The sequence below is a fragment of the Palaemon carinicauda genome, chromosome 10, assembly GCF_036898095.1.
Source record: "Palaemon carinicauda isolate YSFRI2023 chromosome 10, ASM3689809v2, whole genome shotgun sequence".
NCBI classification, from domain to species: Eukaryota; Metazoa; Arthropoda; class Malacostraca; order Decapoda; family Palaemonidae; genus Palaemon; species Palaemon carinicauda.
In genome coordinates this window covers 140,935,122-140,955,121 of record NC_090734.1, presented here as the reverse complement: position 1 = coordinate 140,955,121, position 20,000 = coordinate 140,935,122, and the positions used below count along the sequence as shown (strand labels likewise).

General features: G+C 38.5%; 1 protein-coding gene across 1 annotated transcript in view; it reads left to right on the top strand.

Annotated features, from left to right (window-relative positions):
• LOC137648853 (uncharacterized PE-PGRS family protein PE_PGRS46-like) overlaps positions 1-20,000 on the top strand; it is a 52,054-nt gene that overhangs the window by 8,791 nt on the left and 23,263 nt on the right. Inside the window, exons 6-9 of the mRNA XM_068382018.1 lie at positions 2,255-2,258; positions 9,354-9,647; positions 14,266-14,454; positions 19,745-20,000. The exon at positions 19,745-20,000 is cut by the window's right edge and continues 5 nt beyond it. Of these exons, the coding sequence (XP_068238119.1) occupies positions 2,255-2,258; positions 9,354-9,647; positions 14,266-14,454; positions 19,745-20,000 (743 nt within the window). The remainder of the gene's footprint in view (positions 1-2,254; positions 2,259-9,353; positions 9,648-14,265; positions 14,455-19,744) is intronic.

Genomic DNA, 20,000 nt, shown 5'->3' with positions numbered 1-20,000 from the left:
TCGTAAGTGCACAAACCACAGTATAAAATGAAATTTGTTAAAGTTTGTTTATGGAGGTATATTCTATCAAATATATAAAACTGTCAGATGGTTTTTAGAAACCACATGAGATCATCCATATCTTGAAGGATTCTATCTTAAAGATTATGTATGTATATATATATATATATATATATATATATATATATATATATATATATATATATATATATATATATATATATATATATATATATATATATACATATACACAACAACAACAACAACAACAACAACAACAACAATAACAAATGCAACTGTTTCTAGTCTACTGTAAGACTAAGGCGTCAATTATGTCTTTCTTCGTGTCTGGGTTTTGGCCAACTTTCATTACTATGTCGGCCAGTGCATATGGGTGATGATGGGAAACTTTAGTCGGGCCGCTCAAAGCATACCAACCTATTAAGGGTGTCCATGACTAGTACAGCTTTGTTCATCATGGCGATAAACAAACCCTTTCACCACGTTGAGGTACCCCACTCAGAAATGATATATATATATATATATATATATATATATATATATATATATATATATATATATATATATATATATATATATATATATATATATACATTGTACCAACCGTGTTTCACACAATTGTACATAATTCCTCTTGTATATATTATGGTTGTATCTTCGCTCTTCCCTCGCACTAAAACGAACATGAAAATTCAAGTCTGGTTTTTCCTCTGTGATTTTGTCTGTCTTGTGAACTCGTCATGTCCTGTTGCCTTGAGGTTTTGTATATAAGGAGAGTGTTCCACAACAATATAACTCAGTCGTTTCCAATCTGCCTTTGATTTCACAACTCCTCTCTCGGCCCGTCACATTGGTGACCCCGGAAGTCGACTCTCTTCCACTGCCTTCCACCCCCACCCCCTCGCCCCTCCATCATTGGTACTATGACGGACTCTACGGCAGTTGGCGCTACGGCCTCTCCATTCAAACTTTCATCGTTTGCCAGCGGAGAGGCGTTTGCTTGGTTTCAGCGCGCAGAAGTCCAGTTTCGTATCAGGGGCGTGACTCGCTCAACCACCAAAGCGGATTATGTTCTCGCGGCGATACCCGAGGACACCTTCCCAGAAATATCCGACTGGCTTTGTGAACAAGGAGACACCCCAATAGCGTATGACGACCTCAAATCATACCTTCTGCAACAGTACTCGCCGTCGCCAGCCGCCCGTATAGCAAAGCTTTTTCAGCTCTCGCAACAACCGTTGGGGGACCAAAGGGCTTCGCTTGCCCTCAGGGAAATGACCAGTATCGCTCGCCTTCAACCTGCCGCAGACGGCTCTCCTCGTGAGGTGAACCTACTCCGTGCCCTTTGGATACGCCGTTTACCTGAACCTGTGCGCGCTGCCATACCCGATGTCGATAGTTTACCCATAAAGGACTTGATGACCAAAGCCGACGTCCTTATGGACAGCCACTTCAAGACCTCCATCAACGCCTCCACCCCTGACGACGAGGATGCCTATTCAACGTACACCGAAGCTGACATGAATGCCGTAGGACATACACGCCTACCCCGTGACGTGCCGAAGCGGCAACAAAGCCGCCCACCACCCACCAATCGCTCGCGCCCCAACGAACGACTTCTACAGCCACTTACTACCTCCCATCCACTGCAGTTTTGCTACTACCACTTCAGATTCGGGGCAACCGCGAAGAAATGTGCCAAAGATTGTCAGTGGCCAAAAAACGTGTAAGTAGGCCATCGCTTGTGGCGGTGGCCTCCCATGTTTCTAATCTTTTCTTTTTACAGGATGCAGGAACGGGCGTACGATTTTTGGTAGACACGGGTGCTTGTCGTTCTCTTTTGCCAAGGAAACTCTTCAAGGCACAACGTAGTCTGTCTACATCTGCCGACGTCCGCTTGGTAGCTGCCAACGGATCTGCGATACCCACCTACGGTTACGAGAGCCTCACATTATCGTTCGGAAACGGTAAATTCAATTGGAAGTTTCTCGTTGCTGACGTCACAATGCCAATCCTCGGTGCGGATTTCCTCTCTCATTTCCACCTTCTGGTCGATGTCGCCCACCGACGATTGGTCAACGCGGACTCGTACTTGTCGACACCTCTTCAACCCGCCCCCTCTAACCTCGCTCTCCACATCAGCGCACCCACGGATGCCTATGCCCATCTCCTCACGTCGTACCCGGAAGTTTTCCGTCCAGAACTTCGCCAAACGCCCACGGTTCCTGCTAAGCACGGTATTTATCACCATATCAAGACGACGGGACCCCCAGTCTTCGCAAAATTCAGACGTCTGGCACCGGAACGATTGGCAGCCGCCAAACAGACGTTCGCCGAAATGGAGAAAATGGGCCTTTGCCAAAAGGCCTCCAGCCCATGGTCGTCACCCTTACACATCGTTCTGAAGAAAGACGGCTCCCTCCGTCCGTGCGGGGATTACAGGCGTCTGAACATGCAAACAGAACCGGATCACTACCCCCTCCCAAACATTGCCGATGTAACCTCCTACCTGCACAAAGCAAAGGTTTTCTCTACGCTCGACCTCCTGAAGGGGTATTATCAGGTGCCTATGAACCCAGAAGACATCCCCAAGACCGCCATCACCACTCCGTTTGGCACATACACCTTCAATTACTCCTGTTTTGGCCTTCGTAATGCTGGGGCAACGTTTCAACGTCTCATGGATGGCATCTTAGGGGACCTCCCTTTCTGTGTATGTTATGTGGACGACATACTTGTGTTCTCCTCCTCAAAAGAGGAACACCTCCGTCACCTGCGCATCGTGCTCGACCGCCTGCAACAAAACGGCCTTGTAGTCCGGTACGACAAGTGTACCTTTGGCGCCAACGAAGTGTCGTTCTTAGGGCACCGTATCACTCCTGAAGGAGTCCATCCCCTCCCTGAGAAGGTAGCAGCCGTTCAGAATTTCCCCACGCCCTCGACCGTCAAAGCTCTGCAGGAATTCTTGGGCATGATCAACTATTATCACCGCTTTCTGCCAGCCATTGCCGCCACTCTTGCTCCCCTCTACGCCTCCCTCAAGGGCAAGCCAAAGGACTTGAAGTGGGGTCCCGTTCAAGAAGCGGCCTTCTGCAATGCAAAGAAGGCCCTATCAACTGCTGCGGCTCTCACTTTTCCTATCCCACACGCCCCTCTCCTTCTCTCCACCGATGCCAGCGACGTCGCTATTGGTGCAGTACTCGAGCAGGTGGTCAAAGGCTCGCCCCGCCCATTGGCCTTCTTCAGCAGAAAACTGTCCAAGGCAGAATCGGGTTATTCTACCTTCGATCGAGAATTGCTGGCGGTGCACCTGGCTGTCCGTCACTTTCGCCATTTCTTAGAAGGTACGCCCTTCGTCATTCGCACAGACCACATGCCTCTGGTGCACGCCTTCACTCGACAGTCTGACGCCTGGTCCGCCCGTCAACGCCGACATCTCTCCGCCGTGGCTGAATACAATTGCACCCTCCAATACGTCCCTGGGAAAATGAATCCCGTTGCCGATGCCCTGTCAAGAAACACGTTGGCTGCCGTTCAACTGGGATTGGATTACAACGCCCTGGCTGAAGCCCAACGACAGGATCCAGAGTATCAAGCTTGTAGGACATCCTGCACGTCCCTCCGTTGGGAGGATTTTCCCCTCGAAAACTCCAACACCACCCTCCTCTGTGACGTCAGTACTGGTAGACCGCGACCTTGGATTCCTGCTCCCATGCGCCGACAGGTGTTTGATTTCATCCACGGCCTTTCACATCCCTCGTGCCGTTCTACTGCACAGCTGCTGAAGGCAAAGTTCATTTGGCACGGCATTTCTAAGGATGCTAAGGATTGGGTCCGTGCCTGTATTTCTTGCCAAACTTCCAAAGTACATCGACACACGGATTCAGGAGTGGGCACCTTTCCTCAACCTCAGCGTCGTTTCGCACACATTCACGTCGACGTTGTAGGCCCCCTACCCACATCACAAGGACATCGTTACCTGTTTACCGTCATCGAACGCTCCACTCGTTGGCCTGAAGCCATTCCCATGGAAACTGCAACGTCCGCCTCATGTACATCTGCCTTACTCTCTGGATGGATTTCAAGATTCGGTATCCCTGAGCATATTACTTCTGACAGGGGAACCACTTTCACCTCTCAATTATGGACGTCATTAGCGAATCTCCTGGGCATCACCCTACATCACACAACGGCCTACAACCCCGCTGCCAATGGAATGGTTGAACGTTTTCATCGCACCCTCAAAGCAGCTTTGATGTCAAGCTGCAAGGATTGCAACTGGTTTACTCAGCTTCCCTGGGTCCTCCTTGGACTAAGGACCACTCCTAAAGACGCCCTCGACGTCTCGGCAGCCGAAATGGTGTATGGCGACCCGTTGGTCGTCCCTGCCGAGTTTTTTCCTTCTACAACCTCCTCCGACGATCTCCAGCGCATACGTCACGTCGTGGGAAAATTTACTCCGTGCCGCCAGACTTACAAGCCCCCAGCGAAGCATCACATACCAACGGACTTGCACTCTGCAACGCACGTCTTCCTGCGCAACGACACCAGCAAGCCACCGTTAACGCCCCCTTACACGGGACCTTACCTTGTGATCCGACGCAGTCCGAAAGCATTTCTCCTAAACATTCGGGGCAAAGAAGACTGGGTCTCCATTGATCGTCTAAAACCTGCTTATCTTCTGCCAGATGACCCGCCTACAGTTCGCCTCTCTAGATCAGGGCGCCCTATTTAACATGTACAGTATGTCATTTTTAGGGGGAGAACCATGTACCAACCGTGTTTCACACAATTGTACATAACTCCTCTTGTATATATTATGGTTGTATCTTCGCTCTTCCCTCGCACTAAAACGAACATGAAAATTCAAGTCTGGTTTTTCCTCTGTGATTTTGTCTGTCTTGTGAACTCGTCATGTCCTGTTGCCTTGAGGTTTTGTATATAAGGAGAGTGTTCCACAATAATATAACTCAGTCGTTTCCAATCTGCCTTTGATTTCACCACTCCTCTCTCGGCCCGTCACAACATATATATATATATATAATGATGAAGAGGACAACAAGAAGTTTTCGAATCATCTCTTATCTTTATCTTATAAATCAACGTTTCAGGAATCTATTCCCATCATCAGGGATACATAAAACACGAAATGAGAAGAGTAATGTTGCGGTATTTGCCAGTAAAATCTATCAGGCTTTGAGCTGAGCTTGAACTCTAAACCCCCATATTGAGAGTCGCTAATGACCCCACTAGGCTAATGCACATTTTGTTACTAGTGTATAAAGAAGAATGAAATACTTTGGAGAAATAAAAGCAGATAAACGAGGCATTGAACGAATTATTATTATGATAAAAGATTCGCATTAAGAGCTTTCTGAAGTGAATGAAGTCTTGAGACTCTTGAGGATTTTCAAAAGCTCACATAGAATATGTGACATCAGAAGCAAACTTGAATCATACATTAGTATTAGGGATTAGTATGACAGTGCATTTAAACATTAATATAGCAGTGCATGCGGTTAGGAAATTCCGACCGTCCGGTTATTCTGCCGCTCGGTTATCTCCCACAGAGTGTGAAGGGCCTCATTGATCTACTGTATATTGATTTCTAAACCGCATGGTTATTTCCCACAGCGTGTGAAGGGCCTCATTGATCTACTGTATATTGATTTCTAAACCGCATGGTTATTTCCCACAGCGTATGAAGGGCCTCATTGATCTACTGTATATTGATTTCTAAACGGCATGGTTATCTCTCGCATCATGTGAAGGGCCTCATTGATCTACTGTCTATTGGTTTCTAAACCACACGGTTATTTCCCACAGCGTGTGAAGGGCCTCATTGATCTACTGTACATTGATTTCTAAACCGTACGGTTATTTACCGCAGCATGTGAAGGGCCTCAATGATCTACTGTATATTGATTTCTAAACCATACGATTATTCCCTGCAGCGTGTGAAGGGCCTCATTGATCTACTGTACATTGATTTCTAAACTGCACGGTTATTTCCCGCACCGTGTGAAGGGCCTCATTGATCTACTGTATATTGATTTCTAAACCGCACAGTTATTTCCCGAAACGTGTGAAGGGACTCATTGATCTACTGTATATTGATTTCTAAACTGCACGGTTATTTCTCGCAGCACGTGAAGGGCCTCATTGATATATTGTATATCGATTTCTAAACCGCACGGTTATTTCTCTCAACGTGTGAGGGGCCTCATTGATCTACTGTATAATGATTTCTAAACCATATGGTTATTTCACGCAGCGTGTGAAGGGCCTCATTGATCTACTGTATATTGATTTCTAAACCGCACAGTTATTTCCCGAAACGTGTGAAGGGACTCATTGATCTACTGTATATTGATTTCTAAACCGCACGGTTATTTCTCGCAGCATGTGAAGGGCCTCATTGATATATTGTATATCGATTTCTAAACCGCACGGTTATTTCTCTCAACGTGTGAGGGGCCTCATTGATCTACTGTATAATGATTTCTAAACCATACGGTTATTTCACGCAGCGTGTAAAGGGCCTCATTGATCTACTGTAAATTGATTTCTAAATCGTATGGTTATTTCACGCAGCATGTGAAGAGCCTCATTGATCTACTGTATATTGATTTCTAAACCACACGGTTATTTCCTGCAGCGTGTGAAAGGCCTCATTGATCTATTTTACATTGATTTCTAAAATGCATCGTTATCTCCTGCATCGTGCGAAGGGCCTCATTTATCTACTATGTATTTATTTCTAAACAGCGTGGTTATTTCCCGCAGCATGTGAAGGGCCTCATCGATCTACTGTATATTGATTTCTAAACTGCACGGTTATTTCCCGCAGCGTATGAAGGGCCACATTATTCTACTGTATATGGATTTCTAAACCTCACAGTTATTTCACGCACTGTGTGAAGGGCCTTATTGATGTACTGTATATTGATTTTTAAACCACACTGTAATATCCCGCAGCGTGTGAAGGGCCTCATTGATCTACTGTATATTTATTTCTAAACCGCAAAGTTATTTCCCGCAGCGTGTGAAGGGCCTCATTGATTTACTGTATATTGATTTCTAAACCATACGGTTATTTCCCGCATCGTGTGAAGGGCCACATTGATCTACTGTATATTGATTTCTAAACCACACGGTCATTTCCCAGCGTGTGAAGGGCCCCATTGATCTACTGTATATTGATTTCTAAACCATACGGTTATTTCCCGCATCGTGTGAAGGGCCACATTGATCTACTGTATATTGATTTCTAAACCACACGGTCATTTCCCAGCGTGTGAAGGGCCCCATTGATCTACTGTATATTGATTTCTAAACCGCTTGGTTATTTCCCAGCGTGTGAAGGGCTTCATTGATCTATTGTACATTAATTTTTAAACTGCATGGTTTCAAACCGCTCGTGTGAAGCAGACCTAAGGAAGTAAGTGTGGAAAGTTGTAAAAAAGGAGTAGGCCTAATGCCAGTAGTTGATTGGTATATTTACAAATGAGATTATGATATATTGTACTGAGACTTTAATCAAACGGGATTGAAGTGAGGTAGATAATAGGGGACTTGTGATGGAACACGTATCAGAATTATAGAAAAATAAAATTGATAAGTAACTCGGGTAGTAGCATGAACGGACTTCATTGGGACGTTAGATAAGTTTAGCAACAAGTAGACTAAAAGATTCAATATAATCTACAGAGACGCGATTTAGAAGCATGAATAGATAATTTGGTAGGAGTTAGTTTGTTAAAAACGGTGATAAAACTTTTATATTGGTAGAAAACCTTGAATGAGATTAGTTCGGAGAGACTGTAAAATTAGCGTTAAACAGTGTATGTATCATATGTCCATGTAAACAGATATAAATCTGGTGTTAAATTTTTTATATTGGTAGAGAAACTTGTGCTAGATTAGTTCGGAGAGACTGTAAAATTGGCGTTGAACAATGTGTCAGGTGTCCATGTAGACAGTGTTAATTAGATGAGGAAAAGGTGTTAATAAAGCATAGTACAGTATACAGTAGTATAGATGAAAAAATTAATAGAATATTTAGATTTGACCTGTCAGAAGTATTGCATAAATAAGGCTGTTACATCCAGAAAAACGAGTTCTTGCGAGAGAGAAAGTATCGGTGGTGTTGTACATTAAAATTAATATAATTATTATTAATATTAAAATTATTATTATTAAAATTGTTAAAATTAACATTATTAAAATTATTAAAAATAGTTCACCAAGCTTTCAACTGTGCTCCACAAGGCCCTAGAAGAGTTGGAAGACCAAGGCCTACATGGCTGAGGACTATGACGCGTAAAGTAGATGATGAATGGAGAACCACTGGTTTAAAAGCTGAAGATAGAGACGACTAGCGAATTCTAAACGAAACCCTTTGCGTCAATAGGCATAGAGGGAGATAATGATGATTAATTTTATTGAAGATATTATTATCATTCAAATGATTAAAATTACTATTATTAGAATTATCAAAATTGTTCTGGTCCAGAAGAAGCAAATTGGGTTTTAACGGAATCGATCCCATGTAAGCTTGCTACCATATTAAGAAAATGATTGCAAGAGAGAGAGAGAGAGAGAGAGAGAGAGAGAGAGAGAGAGAGAGAGAGAGAGAAATGAACTATGTCTAAGACCATGTGGTAAATCAAGGACATCGCTGGACTCCCAGTTTCATGGTCAGTGACATCATTTCTTGAACTCTGGGTGTGGTTGGGGATTTTTGGGAAAAGGATAATACTTCCATTGTTTCTTCTGTACATAAAAGACGTTCTGAAAGTGGCTTACCATAACAGAGACAGCCTTCATTCAGCAGAGATCTACTGCTGAACCGATAGATAATGAGGTCTTTGGTAAGAGGAAAAATTTAGTTATGATTTCAAACATGTATATCTATACCTAGATTTAATTACTGAATACCTTGCTTTATGCATTTGCACCGTATATTTATTTGAATATATAAAGTCCATTAATCTCATTTTTTTCGGTATCAGCCTTTCAACACTACTTACTGTGAGATTGTTTTGAACATATGGAATTTATCATACTGAATGTTTTAAAGCAACATTTCCCTTTATAAATATGATAATATACCAGCAGTTATACAAATGTTTCACATGATAATATAAACAACATTATTCGTTTATATCTTTCTCTCTCTTAAAAGATAAGATAATATAAGATATTTAAGCTAGATATTTAAGCTAGATGTATGCTTCAGTTCGCAGTCCTTTTGGTGGCCTTTGTGGCTGACGCCGCTCCTGGAATCGGCTATGGAGGACTTGGGGGACTCGGTGGCATTGGATTAGGAGGTCTTGGATTCAATGGAGGATACGGTGGTGGATATGGTGGTTACGGAGGTCTCCTGAGTGCTGGTAAATATGCCAATGGATACAGCAATTCCAATGGATACAGTCATGGAAACCACATTGGAAACCAGTATGGAGGATTAGGTGGACTGTCACATGGCCATCTGAACAAACATTTCCTCGGAAAACGAAGTGCTGATCCAGAGCCAGGATTACCCATTGGAGGACTAGGCGGGCTGGGCTATGGAGGCCTTGGCCTTGGCGGTCTTGGGTTGGGACTTAACGCAGGACATGGTGGTGGATATGGCGGCTACGGTGGTCTCCTCAGTGCTGGTAACTATGCTAATGGATACAGCAATTCCAATGGATACAATCATGGAAACTTTATTGGAAACCAGTATGGAGGATTAGGTGGTCTATCCCACGGCCACACTCACTTACTGGGAAAGTAAAGGGTTGACCTTTAACCCGTGCCTCAGCCTTTGAAAGAACATCTCGTCAGACCTGTATATGAATTTTCAATCGACACCTGAAGCTATTTAGAAATGATATTTTCTTTGGATTTATTTTATATTGTACATTATGAGCGTTTATAAATATAGTTATATCTTTGCAGCAAATTTTCTTGTTTCTTTAATTATTTCTTTTACGTGGAAGGAAATACACGATCACCTGCATTTAAACTGAATGTCAAATGATTTATTATCAAAGAAATGAAGACAAATTAATAGGTCATGCATGATTATATTTATAATTTTCAAGTGAGAGTAATCTAAATTCTATCCTTTTGTGTAAAATAATTTTATTATTCGAACTCATATTTCATTTTAATAATCTTTGACTGCGATAATACAGCATCCCTCATATGCTTAGCATATTCTGTACATATTGAGAGGAAATTATTTGTTCTCAAATTACCAGATATGAAAAATACATTTTATGTATTCGAATGTATACTATTTTCTCATTATACAGTATATATATATATATATATATATATATATATATATATATATATATATATATATATATATATATATAAAAATACATATATGTATATATATATATGTATATATATGTATATATATATATATATAAATATACATATATATATAAATGTATATATATATATATAAATATATATATATATATATATATATATATATATATATATATATATATATATATATATATATATATATATATATATATATATATATATATATAGCATATACATAATTTCATGTATGCAGACAAGATATTAGAATATATCCTGCTAGATTCAGAGATGGTTCTGATAGCTACAACAAAGCATTGACAACGAAAAAAATCCTGTTTACTCATCCGGATGCATCTCAAAATTGAATACAAACTCTTAGTAATCCTATAGCAAAGATCCTCAAAAAAAAGTCATCAAAACCATTGATAAACCTTCAATAGAGCTTGTGGACAAAGGCAAATGTTGCTTAAACACCTGTAAGAAACCATTTTTCTCTAGACCCTTCTTTTTTCGAAAATAGATCAGAATACCAGATATTCACCAAATGAGACAATATTATTGAATGCATCCCAAGTTCCACTGGTAATATAATAAATTCTAGAAGTACAACCTCAAAAAGTGCCCGTTTAACTCCAAGTTAGTCATGAGCTTTATGCTGGGGACACACTTACGCGGTAGGCCTTGGGCATCAGAGGAGATATAGTAAAATCCAGAAAATTTGAATACCGCAGGCGCTTTCAGGATTTAAACCAGCATATATTTTTCGAAAACCAAGACACCGCGACATACAGGACTCATAATGCAGAGTAGATGACAAGGGAAGATGAATACCGCTAACGCAGTGCAATAAGGGCGATACATGGGGATACATCGCCATGCCATACACTGCTGTATATGGGATCCCATTGCAGAGGACAAGTTGTAACATCTCAATTGGTCGGGCACTTTGCGGTAGTGATCTTTGTGTAAGCGATATACATGCGATATGGATCGCAGCATGCGTGATCCACAGGAGTCCCGTATATGAAAAGGCACGGCCAATTAATTGTCCTTAGGAACTTATTTCGAATTAAAGAAGGAAAGGAATACTATTCAATTTAAAGTTTATATTTATAATATGTATTTCTTTGCTGTTTTTTTTTTATTTTGGTTTTTCATATCCTTTTTATTCAATCGCTTTTTGACCCATTTTCACAAAACTTCAAAATCCAAAAATCACCCTTCTCATGGACTTTGTTTTTGTACATTTATTTATTTATTCTCAATGAACACATGCTTGACATCTCTCTCTCTCTCTCTCTCTCTCTCTCTCTCTCTCTCTCTCATGGATAGGATCTTTAGATGAAGCAAATAGAATAGACGGTTATCTTTGGGCAGTAATTGTACACATGCGCACACACACTGTCAATTTGAGGTAGATTCAGGTTTATAACTCTCAAATCTGTTCAAGGGAGTTCTTATTATAATTTCATATAATATATTACTAGATTTTAACCGTAATTAATCAAAGCAGTGTTCGCATATAAAGCACGACTGTGGATGGCTTGCCGCCGCTCCCACTTTATATACCATTGCTGAATGCATGCACAATGATGTATGTTGCCCCATCTCTCATAGGTAGGTATACCACATATATAGTTTTGAGAGGCATTTAGGTTAGCAATAACGGTGGAACAGAACACATATAATTCGATGCATTATCTCCTTGTATGCGTTGTGCTGCAGATGCCCGACCATCACCGCACGCTAGGTGAAAAAAATGGAGCAGGTTTCATTCTGTCTGCCAGTGTAGCGACGGAGCGTGGCAAACTGAGATGTATCGCACATGTGACGACGCTCATCTTCGCCTATGGGTTTTAGCATGAAACACCCGGGATGAATGGGGATGTGTGGCGATATGATCAAAATTTAGCTAAGATCCACATCTAACCGCATTATATGGTCGTATCGCCCAATTGTGATCCCAGCATCAAAATGCTTACTCAATACTTCTAAAGAAAGCTTAACACCTCCATCCAAAATACACTTCTCTCCAAAATTAAACTTGAATATGTGTACAGCAAATTGGAAAATAAACAGTCATAAAAATGGTGGATGATGGAATAGACAGAGAAGCAGGGTCGTTGTTCTAATTGTTATTGTAGATTCAGGAAGCCTTGTTCTGTCACGGGCTCTTGCTTCATTCGTAGCTTTATTGTAAACTTGTATGGCAGAGAAGAGGAGAAATGTTGTTAGTTGCAGGATTAGGAAGAGAGAGACAGGTGGTATTGTAATCCCTTTAAACCGGTCTGATACCCTTCAGTTGAAGGGAAATATTCTAAACTGCTAGTTTCAACTGAGGGAGAAAGAACCGAGAAGTGAAGGAAATAAATTTGAAGTTGAGTGAAGTCTGTGTACTTTAAAGAGAGATGGGTATTCTGAGAATATTTGTTACCCAAGAGAGATTAAATGACATAGAACAGTAGCGAGACTGGGAGAAAAATAGAGAATATGTCATTCAGGTATTGGAGGAAGGAGGTAATGAGGGAAGTAATCTAACCTTGCGGAATCCAAGGTAAGAATGCATGAACAGATTGTTGAGCCTACTTTTCTTTATGGAACTAAAATCTGTGTGTGTATGTGTGTGTGTGTGTGTGTGTGTGTGTGTGTGAGTGTTGAATACAATGGGTATGTTTTTTTAACATAAGTGACAGTCTTGTTACAGGTGTTGTATATATCAAATGCTCCTGTGTGTATTGAGAGATGAAAAAGAGTGAGTGGTGTAAAATACTATATACATATATATATATATATATATATATATATATATATATATATATATATATATATATATATATATATATATATATATATATATATATATATATATATTTATATATATATGCATATATATATGAATATATATATATATATATATATATATATATATATATATATATATATATATATATATATATATATATATATATATATATATATATATACATACATATATATATATATATATATATATATATATATATATATATATATATATATATAAAATGTTTGTGTGTGTGCGTGTGTGGGTCTATATATATGTATGTGTGTGTGTGCTCACGCATGTCTATGTATGCTCATACATATATATATATATATATATATATATATATATATATATATATATATATATATATATATATATATATATATATATATATAAAAATATGTTTACATACACACACACATATATATATATATATATATATATATATATATATATATATATATATATATATATATATATATATATATATATATATATATATTTCTCTATCTATCTATTCCAGCACAGTTAGGACAAAGGCAATCTCTTTACAACTGTCTAGGCAAAATACCAAAATTCGCGGTCAATGCTAAACGTGCCATAAGAGGGCGTGGCCCAGATTAAAACCGAATTGCTAAAATAAAATATCGAATTCTCTTTCGTCTCTGCTCCCTATAAAAGCCAGATTTTGGGGCAGTTTAGGCACAGTTATCAACAGCCTCCTCCTGTCTCCACTACAACAATCATATCCACAGAGATGAAAGTCTTGGTGAGACCTGTAATTTTGATTTTCGTGATAGATTTTTTTTTATCAGATATTAATTCATATTTCACGTATTTTACAAGTTTTTATATGGTGCAATGATATTCCTACCTATTATGCTTACAAATAGGATTTCAACGTCTGTGTGCATATTTATGAATATTTTGCCGTAATTTTTGGCGGGTTTCGTACACTAGTAATAAACTAATTCCTAAGTTAACTTTCGAGAGATACTTAAAGATGTAATCGATTCAGGTCGTCGCAATGTTGGTGGTTTTGGCAGCTGCTGAACAAAAGCGCTCAGCCGATCCTGGAATTGGAATTGGAGGACTTGGCAGCCTTGGAGGTCTTGGAGGAGGACTGGGAGGAATTGGACACGGGCTAGTTGGCGGATTAGGAGGTCTTGGAGCCGGATTGGGAGGCCTTGGAGGCGGATTGGGAGGCCTTGGAGCTGGACTTGGAGGTGGATTGGGAGGCCTTGGAGGTCTTGGAGGTGGACTCGGCCATGGAATAGGACTAGGAGCTGGACTTGGAGGTCTTGGAGGATTCGGTCGCTAACATCCATGCATATTTGGAGTATGAGTTTTCTTGATCAATCTCGCATAAATGTGCTAAAAAAAAAAAAAGTATCTCTTAAAAGTCAAGATTTTAATCTTAATTCAGGGATAACACATAATGTTATAGGAAATTGATTCTATTTTTGTATGGATATAAAGTTTAGAGATTCGAATTATGTTGTTTATAACATTTAACCAGATTATGTCTTTCAGTTATTGTATAAATTACTGTAAATATAATTTTACTTGCAGCACTAAGTACTTTTATTCTATATCCTTTGGATGTGGAAACAGACTTATAATGATTTATAAGTTAAATTCAACAGAAATCCACAATTACCGACTTCATTCGGTGCAAAGAACTGTGCTGGTATTAGGTCAAAATAATCCATTTTAACAAACATTTCAGCAAAGTGCTAATGCATTTACTGCCTCGAAAACTAAATTATAAAATCACGTCGAATTTAGATAATTTTAGTATGAATTATGAATTACCCTTTGACGAAATTAACTAAATCTATTAAAACGCTTTGATCAATGTTATAAGGGACATTAAATCCATGATTCTAATTACTGTAAACTAAATTCTATATCGGCTGTCTTATGCAATCTTTCTCATAACTTTCATCATCATTCCTTAATTTCATAATCACTTTGATCTTTCACTACTGCATAATATAGAAAAAATTTAAATCCTTTCCCACTGAAAATTTAGCACATCAAATTCTAGATATTTTTAATCGTCGTAAGTGCACAAACCACAGTATAAAATGAAATTTATCAAAATTTGTTTATGGAAGTATGTTTTATCAAATATATAAAACTGTCAGATAATTTTTAGAAACCACATGAGATCATCCATATCTTAAAGGATTCTATCTTAAAGATATATATATATATATATATATATATATATATATATATATATATATATATATATATATACATATATATATATATAAATATATATATATATATATATATATATATATATATATATATATATATATATATATATATATATATATATATATATATATAACATCAACAACAACAACAACAAATGCAACTGTTTCTAGTCTACTGCAAGACTAAGGCATCAATTATGTCCTTTTTCGTGTTTGGGTTTTGGCCAACTTTCATTACTATGTCGGCCAGTGCATATGGGTGATGATGGGAAACTTTAGTCTGGCCGCTCAAAGCATACCAACCTACTTATGATGTCCCTGACTACTACAGCTTTGTTCATCATGCCGATAAATAAACCCTTTCACTAACTTGAAGTATCCCCACTCAGAAATGATATATATATATATATGTATATATATATATATATATATATATATATATATATATATATATATATATATATATATATATATATATATATAGATATATATATATATATATATATATATATATATATATATATATATATATATATATATATATATATATATATATATAATGATGAAGAGGACAGCAAGAAGTCTTCGAATCATCTCTCATCTTTATCTTAAAAACCAATGTTTCGTAAATCTATTCCCATCACCTGTTTTAAGGGGCTCATTGATCTCCTGCATATTGATTTCCAAACTGCACGAATATTTCCCGCAGCATATGAAGGGCCTCATTGATATACTGTATATTGATTTCTAAACCACACTGTTATTTCCTGCAGCGTGTGAGGGGCCTCATTGATCTACTGTATATTGATTTCTAAACCACACTGTTATTTCCCACAGAGTGTGAAGGGCCTCTTTGTTCTACTGTATATTGATTTCTAAACCGCACGGTTATTTCCCACAGCGTGTGAAGGGCCTCATTGATGTATTGTATATTGATTTCTAAACCGCATGGTTATTTCCTGCAGCGTGTGAGGGGCCTCATTGATCTACTGTATATTGATTTCTAAACCACACGGTTATTTCCCACAGCGTGTGAAGGGCCTCATTGATCTATTGTTTATTGATTTCTAAACCGCACGGTTATTTCCCGCAGCGTGTGAGGGGCCTCATTGATCTATTGTATATTGATTTCTAGACCGCATGGTTATTTCCTACAGAGTGTGAAGGGCCTCATTGATCTACTGAATATTGATTTCTAAACAGCACGGTTATTTCCCACAGAGTGTGAAGGGCAGTGTTGATCTACTGTATATTGATTTCTAAACCGAATGGTTGTTTCCCGCAGCGTGTGAAGGGCCTCATTGACCTACTGTATATTGATTTTTAAACCACACGGTTATTTCCCGCAGCGTATGAAGGGCCTCATTAATATACTGTAAACTGATTTCGAAACCGTACGGTTATTTACCGCAGAATATGAAAGGCTTCATTGATCTACTGTAAATTGATTTCTAAACTGCACGGTTATCTCCTGCATCATATGAAGGGCCTCATTGATCTACTGTATATTGATTTTTAAACCACGCAGTTATTTCCCGCAGCGTGTGAAGGGATTCACTGATCTACTGTATATTGATTTCTAAACTGCACGGTTATTTCCCGCAGCGTGTGAAGGGCCTCATTGATCTACTATATATTGATCTCTAAACCGCACGGTTATTTCACACAGCGTGTGAAGGGCCTCATTGATCTACTGTATATTGATTTATAAACCACACTGTTATTTCCAGAGCGTGTGAAAGGCTTCATTGATCTACTGTACATTGATTTCCAAACCGCACGGTTATCTCCCGCATCATGTGAAGGGCCTCATTGATCTACTGTATATTGATTTCTAAACCGCACGGTTGTTTCCCACAGCATGTGAAGGCCTCATTGATCTACTGTATATTGATTTCTAAACCATATGGTTATTTCCCGCAGCGTGTGAAGGGCCTCATTGATCTACTATATATTGATTTTTAAACCGCACGGTTATTTCCCGCAGCGTGTGAAGGGCCTCATTGATCTACTGTATATTGATTTCTAAACAGCACGGTTATTTCCCAGCGTGTGAAGGGCCTCATTGATTTACTGTACATTGATTTTTAAACAGCACGGTTATCTCCCGCATCGTGTGAAGGGCCTCAGTGATCTACTGTATATTGATTTCTAAACTGCATGGTTTCAAACCGCTCGTGTGAAGCGGACCTATGGAAGTATGTGCAGAGAGTTGTGAAAAAAGAGAAACGCAAGTAGTTGGTTGGTATATTTACAAATGAGATTATGATATATTGTATTGAGACTTCAATCAAACCTGATTGAAGTGAGGCAGATAATAGGGGACTTGTGGTAGAACACTTATCAGAATTATAGAAAAGTAAAATTGATAAGTAACTCGGGTAGTAGCATGAAAGGACTTCATTGGGATGTTAGATAAGTTTAGCAATGAGTAGACTAAAAGATTCAATATAATCTACAGAGACGCGATTTAGAAGCATGAATAGATAATGTGGTAGGAGTTAGTTTGTTAAAAATGGTGATAAAACTTTTATATTGGTAGAAAAACTTGAATGAGATTAGTTCGGAGAGACTGTAAAATTAGCGTTAAACAATGTATGTATCATATGTCCAAGTAAACAGATAAAAATCTGGTGTTAAATTCTTTATATTGGTAGAAAAACTTGAGTGATTAATTCGTAGAGAATGTAAAATTAGCGTTAAACAATGTATGTATCATATGTCCATGTAAACAGATAAAAATCTGGTGTTAAATTCTTTATATTGGTAGAGAAATTTGTGTGAGATTAGTTCGGAGAGACTGTAAAATTAGCGTTGAACGATGTATGTATGTATGTATCATATGTCCATGTAAACAGATACAAATCTGGAGTTAAATTTATTGTATTGGTAGAGAAGAGAGACTGTAAAATTGGCGTTGAACAATGTGTCATGTGTCCATGTAGACAGTGTTAATTAGATGAGGAAAAGGTGTTAATAAAGCATAGTATAGCACAGATGAAAAATTAATACAATATTTAGATTTGACCTGTCAGAAGTATTACATAAATAAGGCTGTTACATCCAGAAAAACGAGTTCTTGCAAGAGAGAAAGTATCGGTGGTGGTGACCATTAGAATTAATATAATTATTTTTAATATTAGAATTATCAATATTATTAAAATTATTATTATTACTAAAATCATTAAGATTATTATTATTAAAATTATTAAAAATATTATTAGATTAGTTCACCAAACTTTCAACTGTGCTCCAAAAGGCACTAGAAGAGTTGGAGGACCAAGGCCTAGATGGCTGAGGACTATGAAGCGTGAAGTAGATGATGAATGGAGAACCACTGATTTAAAGGCTGGAGATAGAGACGTCTAGCAAAATCTAAACGAGACCCTTTGCGTCAATAGGCATAGGAAGAGATAATGATGATGATGATGATTTTTATTCAAGATATTATTATTAAAAAAATTATCAAAATTACAATTATCAGAATTATTAAAATTACTATTATTAAAATTATCAAAATTGTATTGATCCAGAAGAAGCATATAGGGTTTTAACGGAATCGATCCCATGTAAACTTCCTACCATCTTAAGAAAATGCCTGCGAGAGAGAGAGAGAGAGAGAGAGAGAGAGAGAGAGAGAGAGAGAGAGAGAGAGAGAGAGAGAAATAAACTATGTCTAAGACCATGTGGTAAATCAAGGACATCTCTGGACTCCCAGTTTCATGGTCAGTGACATCATTTCTTGAACTCTGGGTGTGGTTGGGGATTTTTCGGAAAAGGATCATGCTTCCATTGTTTTTTTCTGTATATAAAAGACGTTCTGAACGTGGCTTACCATAACAGAGACAGCCTTCATTCAGCAGAGATCTACTGCTGAATCGATAGATAATGAAGTCTTTGGTAAGAAGTTTTTAACGTTATGCTTTAAAATATATAGATGCATTACTAAATCTAATCACTGAATGCCTTGCTATAAGCATTTGTACCGTGTATCACTTTGCATTGCTAAAGTCCATTAATCTTATCTATTTCGGTATTAGCCTTTCAACACTGTCGAAATGATTGCGATAATTACTGTTAGATTGTTTTGAACATATCAAATTTAACGTACAGAATGTTTAGAGCAACATTTCTCTATATGATTATGATAATATACCAACAGTTATACAAATGTTTCACATGATAATATAAACAACATTATTCCTCTACCTCTCTTTCTTTTTATACTGCATTATAATATGAGATAATTAAGCTAGATGTATGCTTCAGTACGCAGTCCTTTTGTTGGCCTTTGTGGCTGACGCTACTCCTGGAATCGGCTATGGAGGTCTTGGGGGACTTGGTGGCATTGGATTAGGAGGTCTTGGATTCAATGGAGGATACGGTGGTGGATACGGTGGCTACGGTGGTCTCCTGGGTGCTGGTAACTATGCCAATGGATACAGCAATTCCAATGGATACAATCATGGAAACTACATTGGAAACCAGTATGGAGGATTGGGTGGACTGTCACATGGCCATCTGAACAAACATTTCCTTGGAAAACGAAGTGCTGATCCAGAGCCAGGATTACCCATTGGAGGACTAGGCGGGCTGGGCTACGGAGGCCTTGGTCT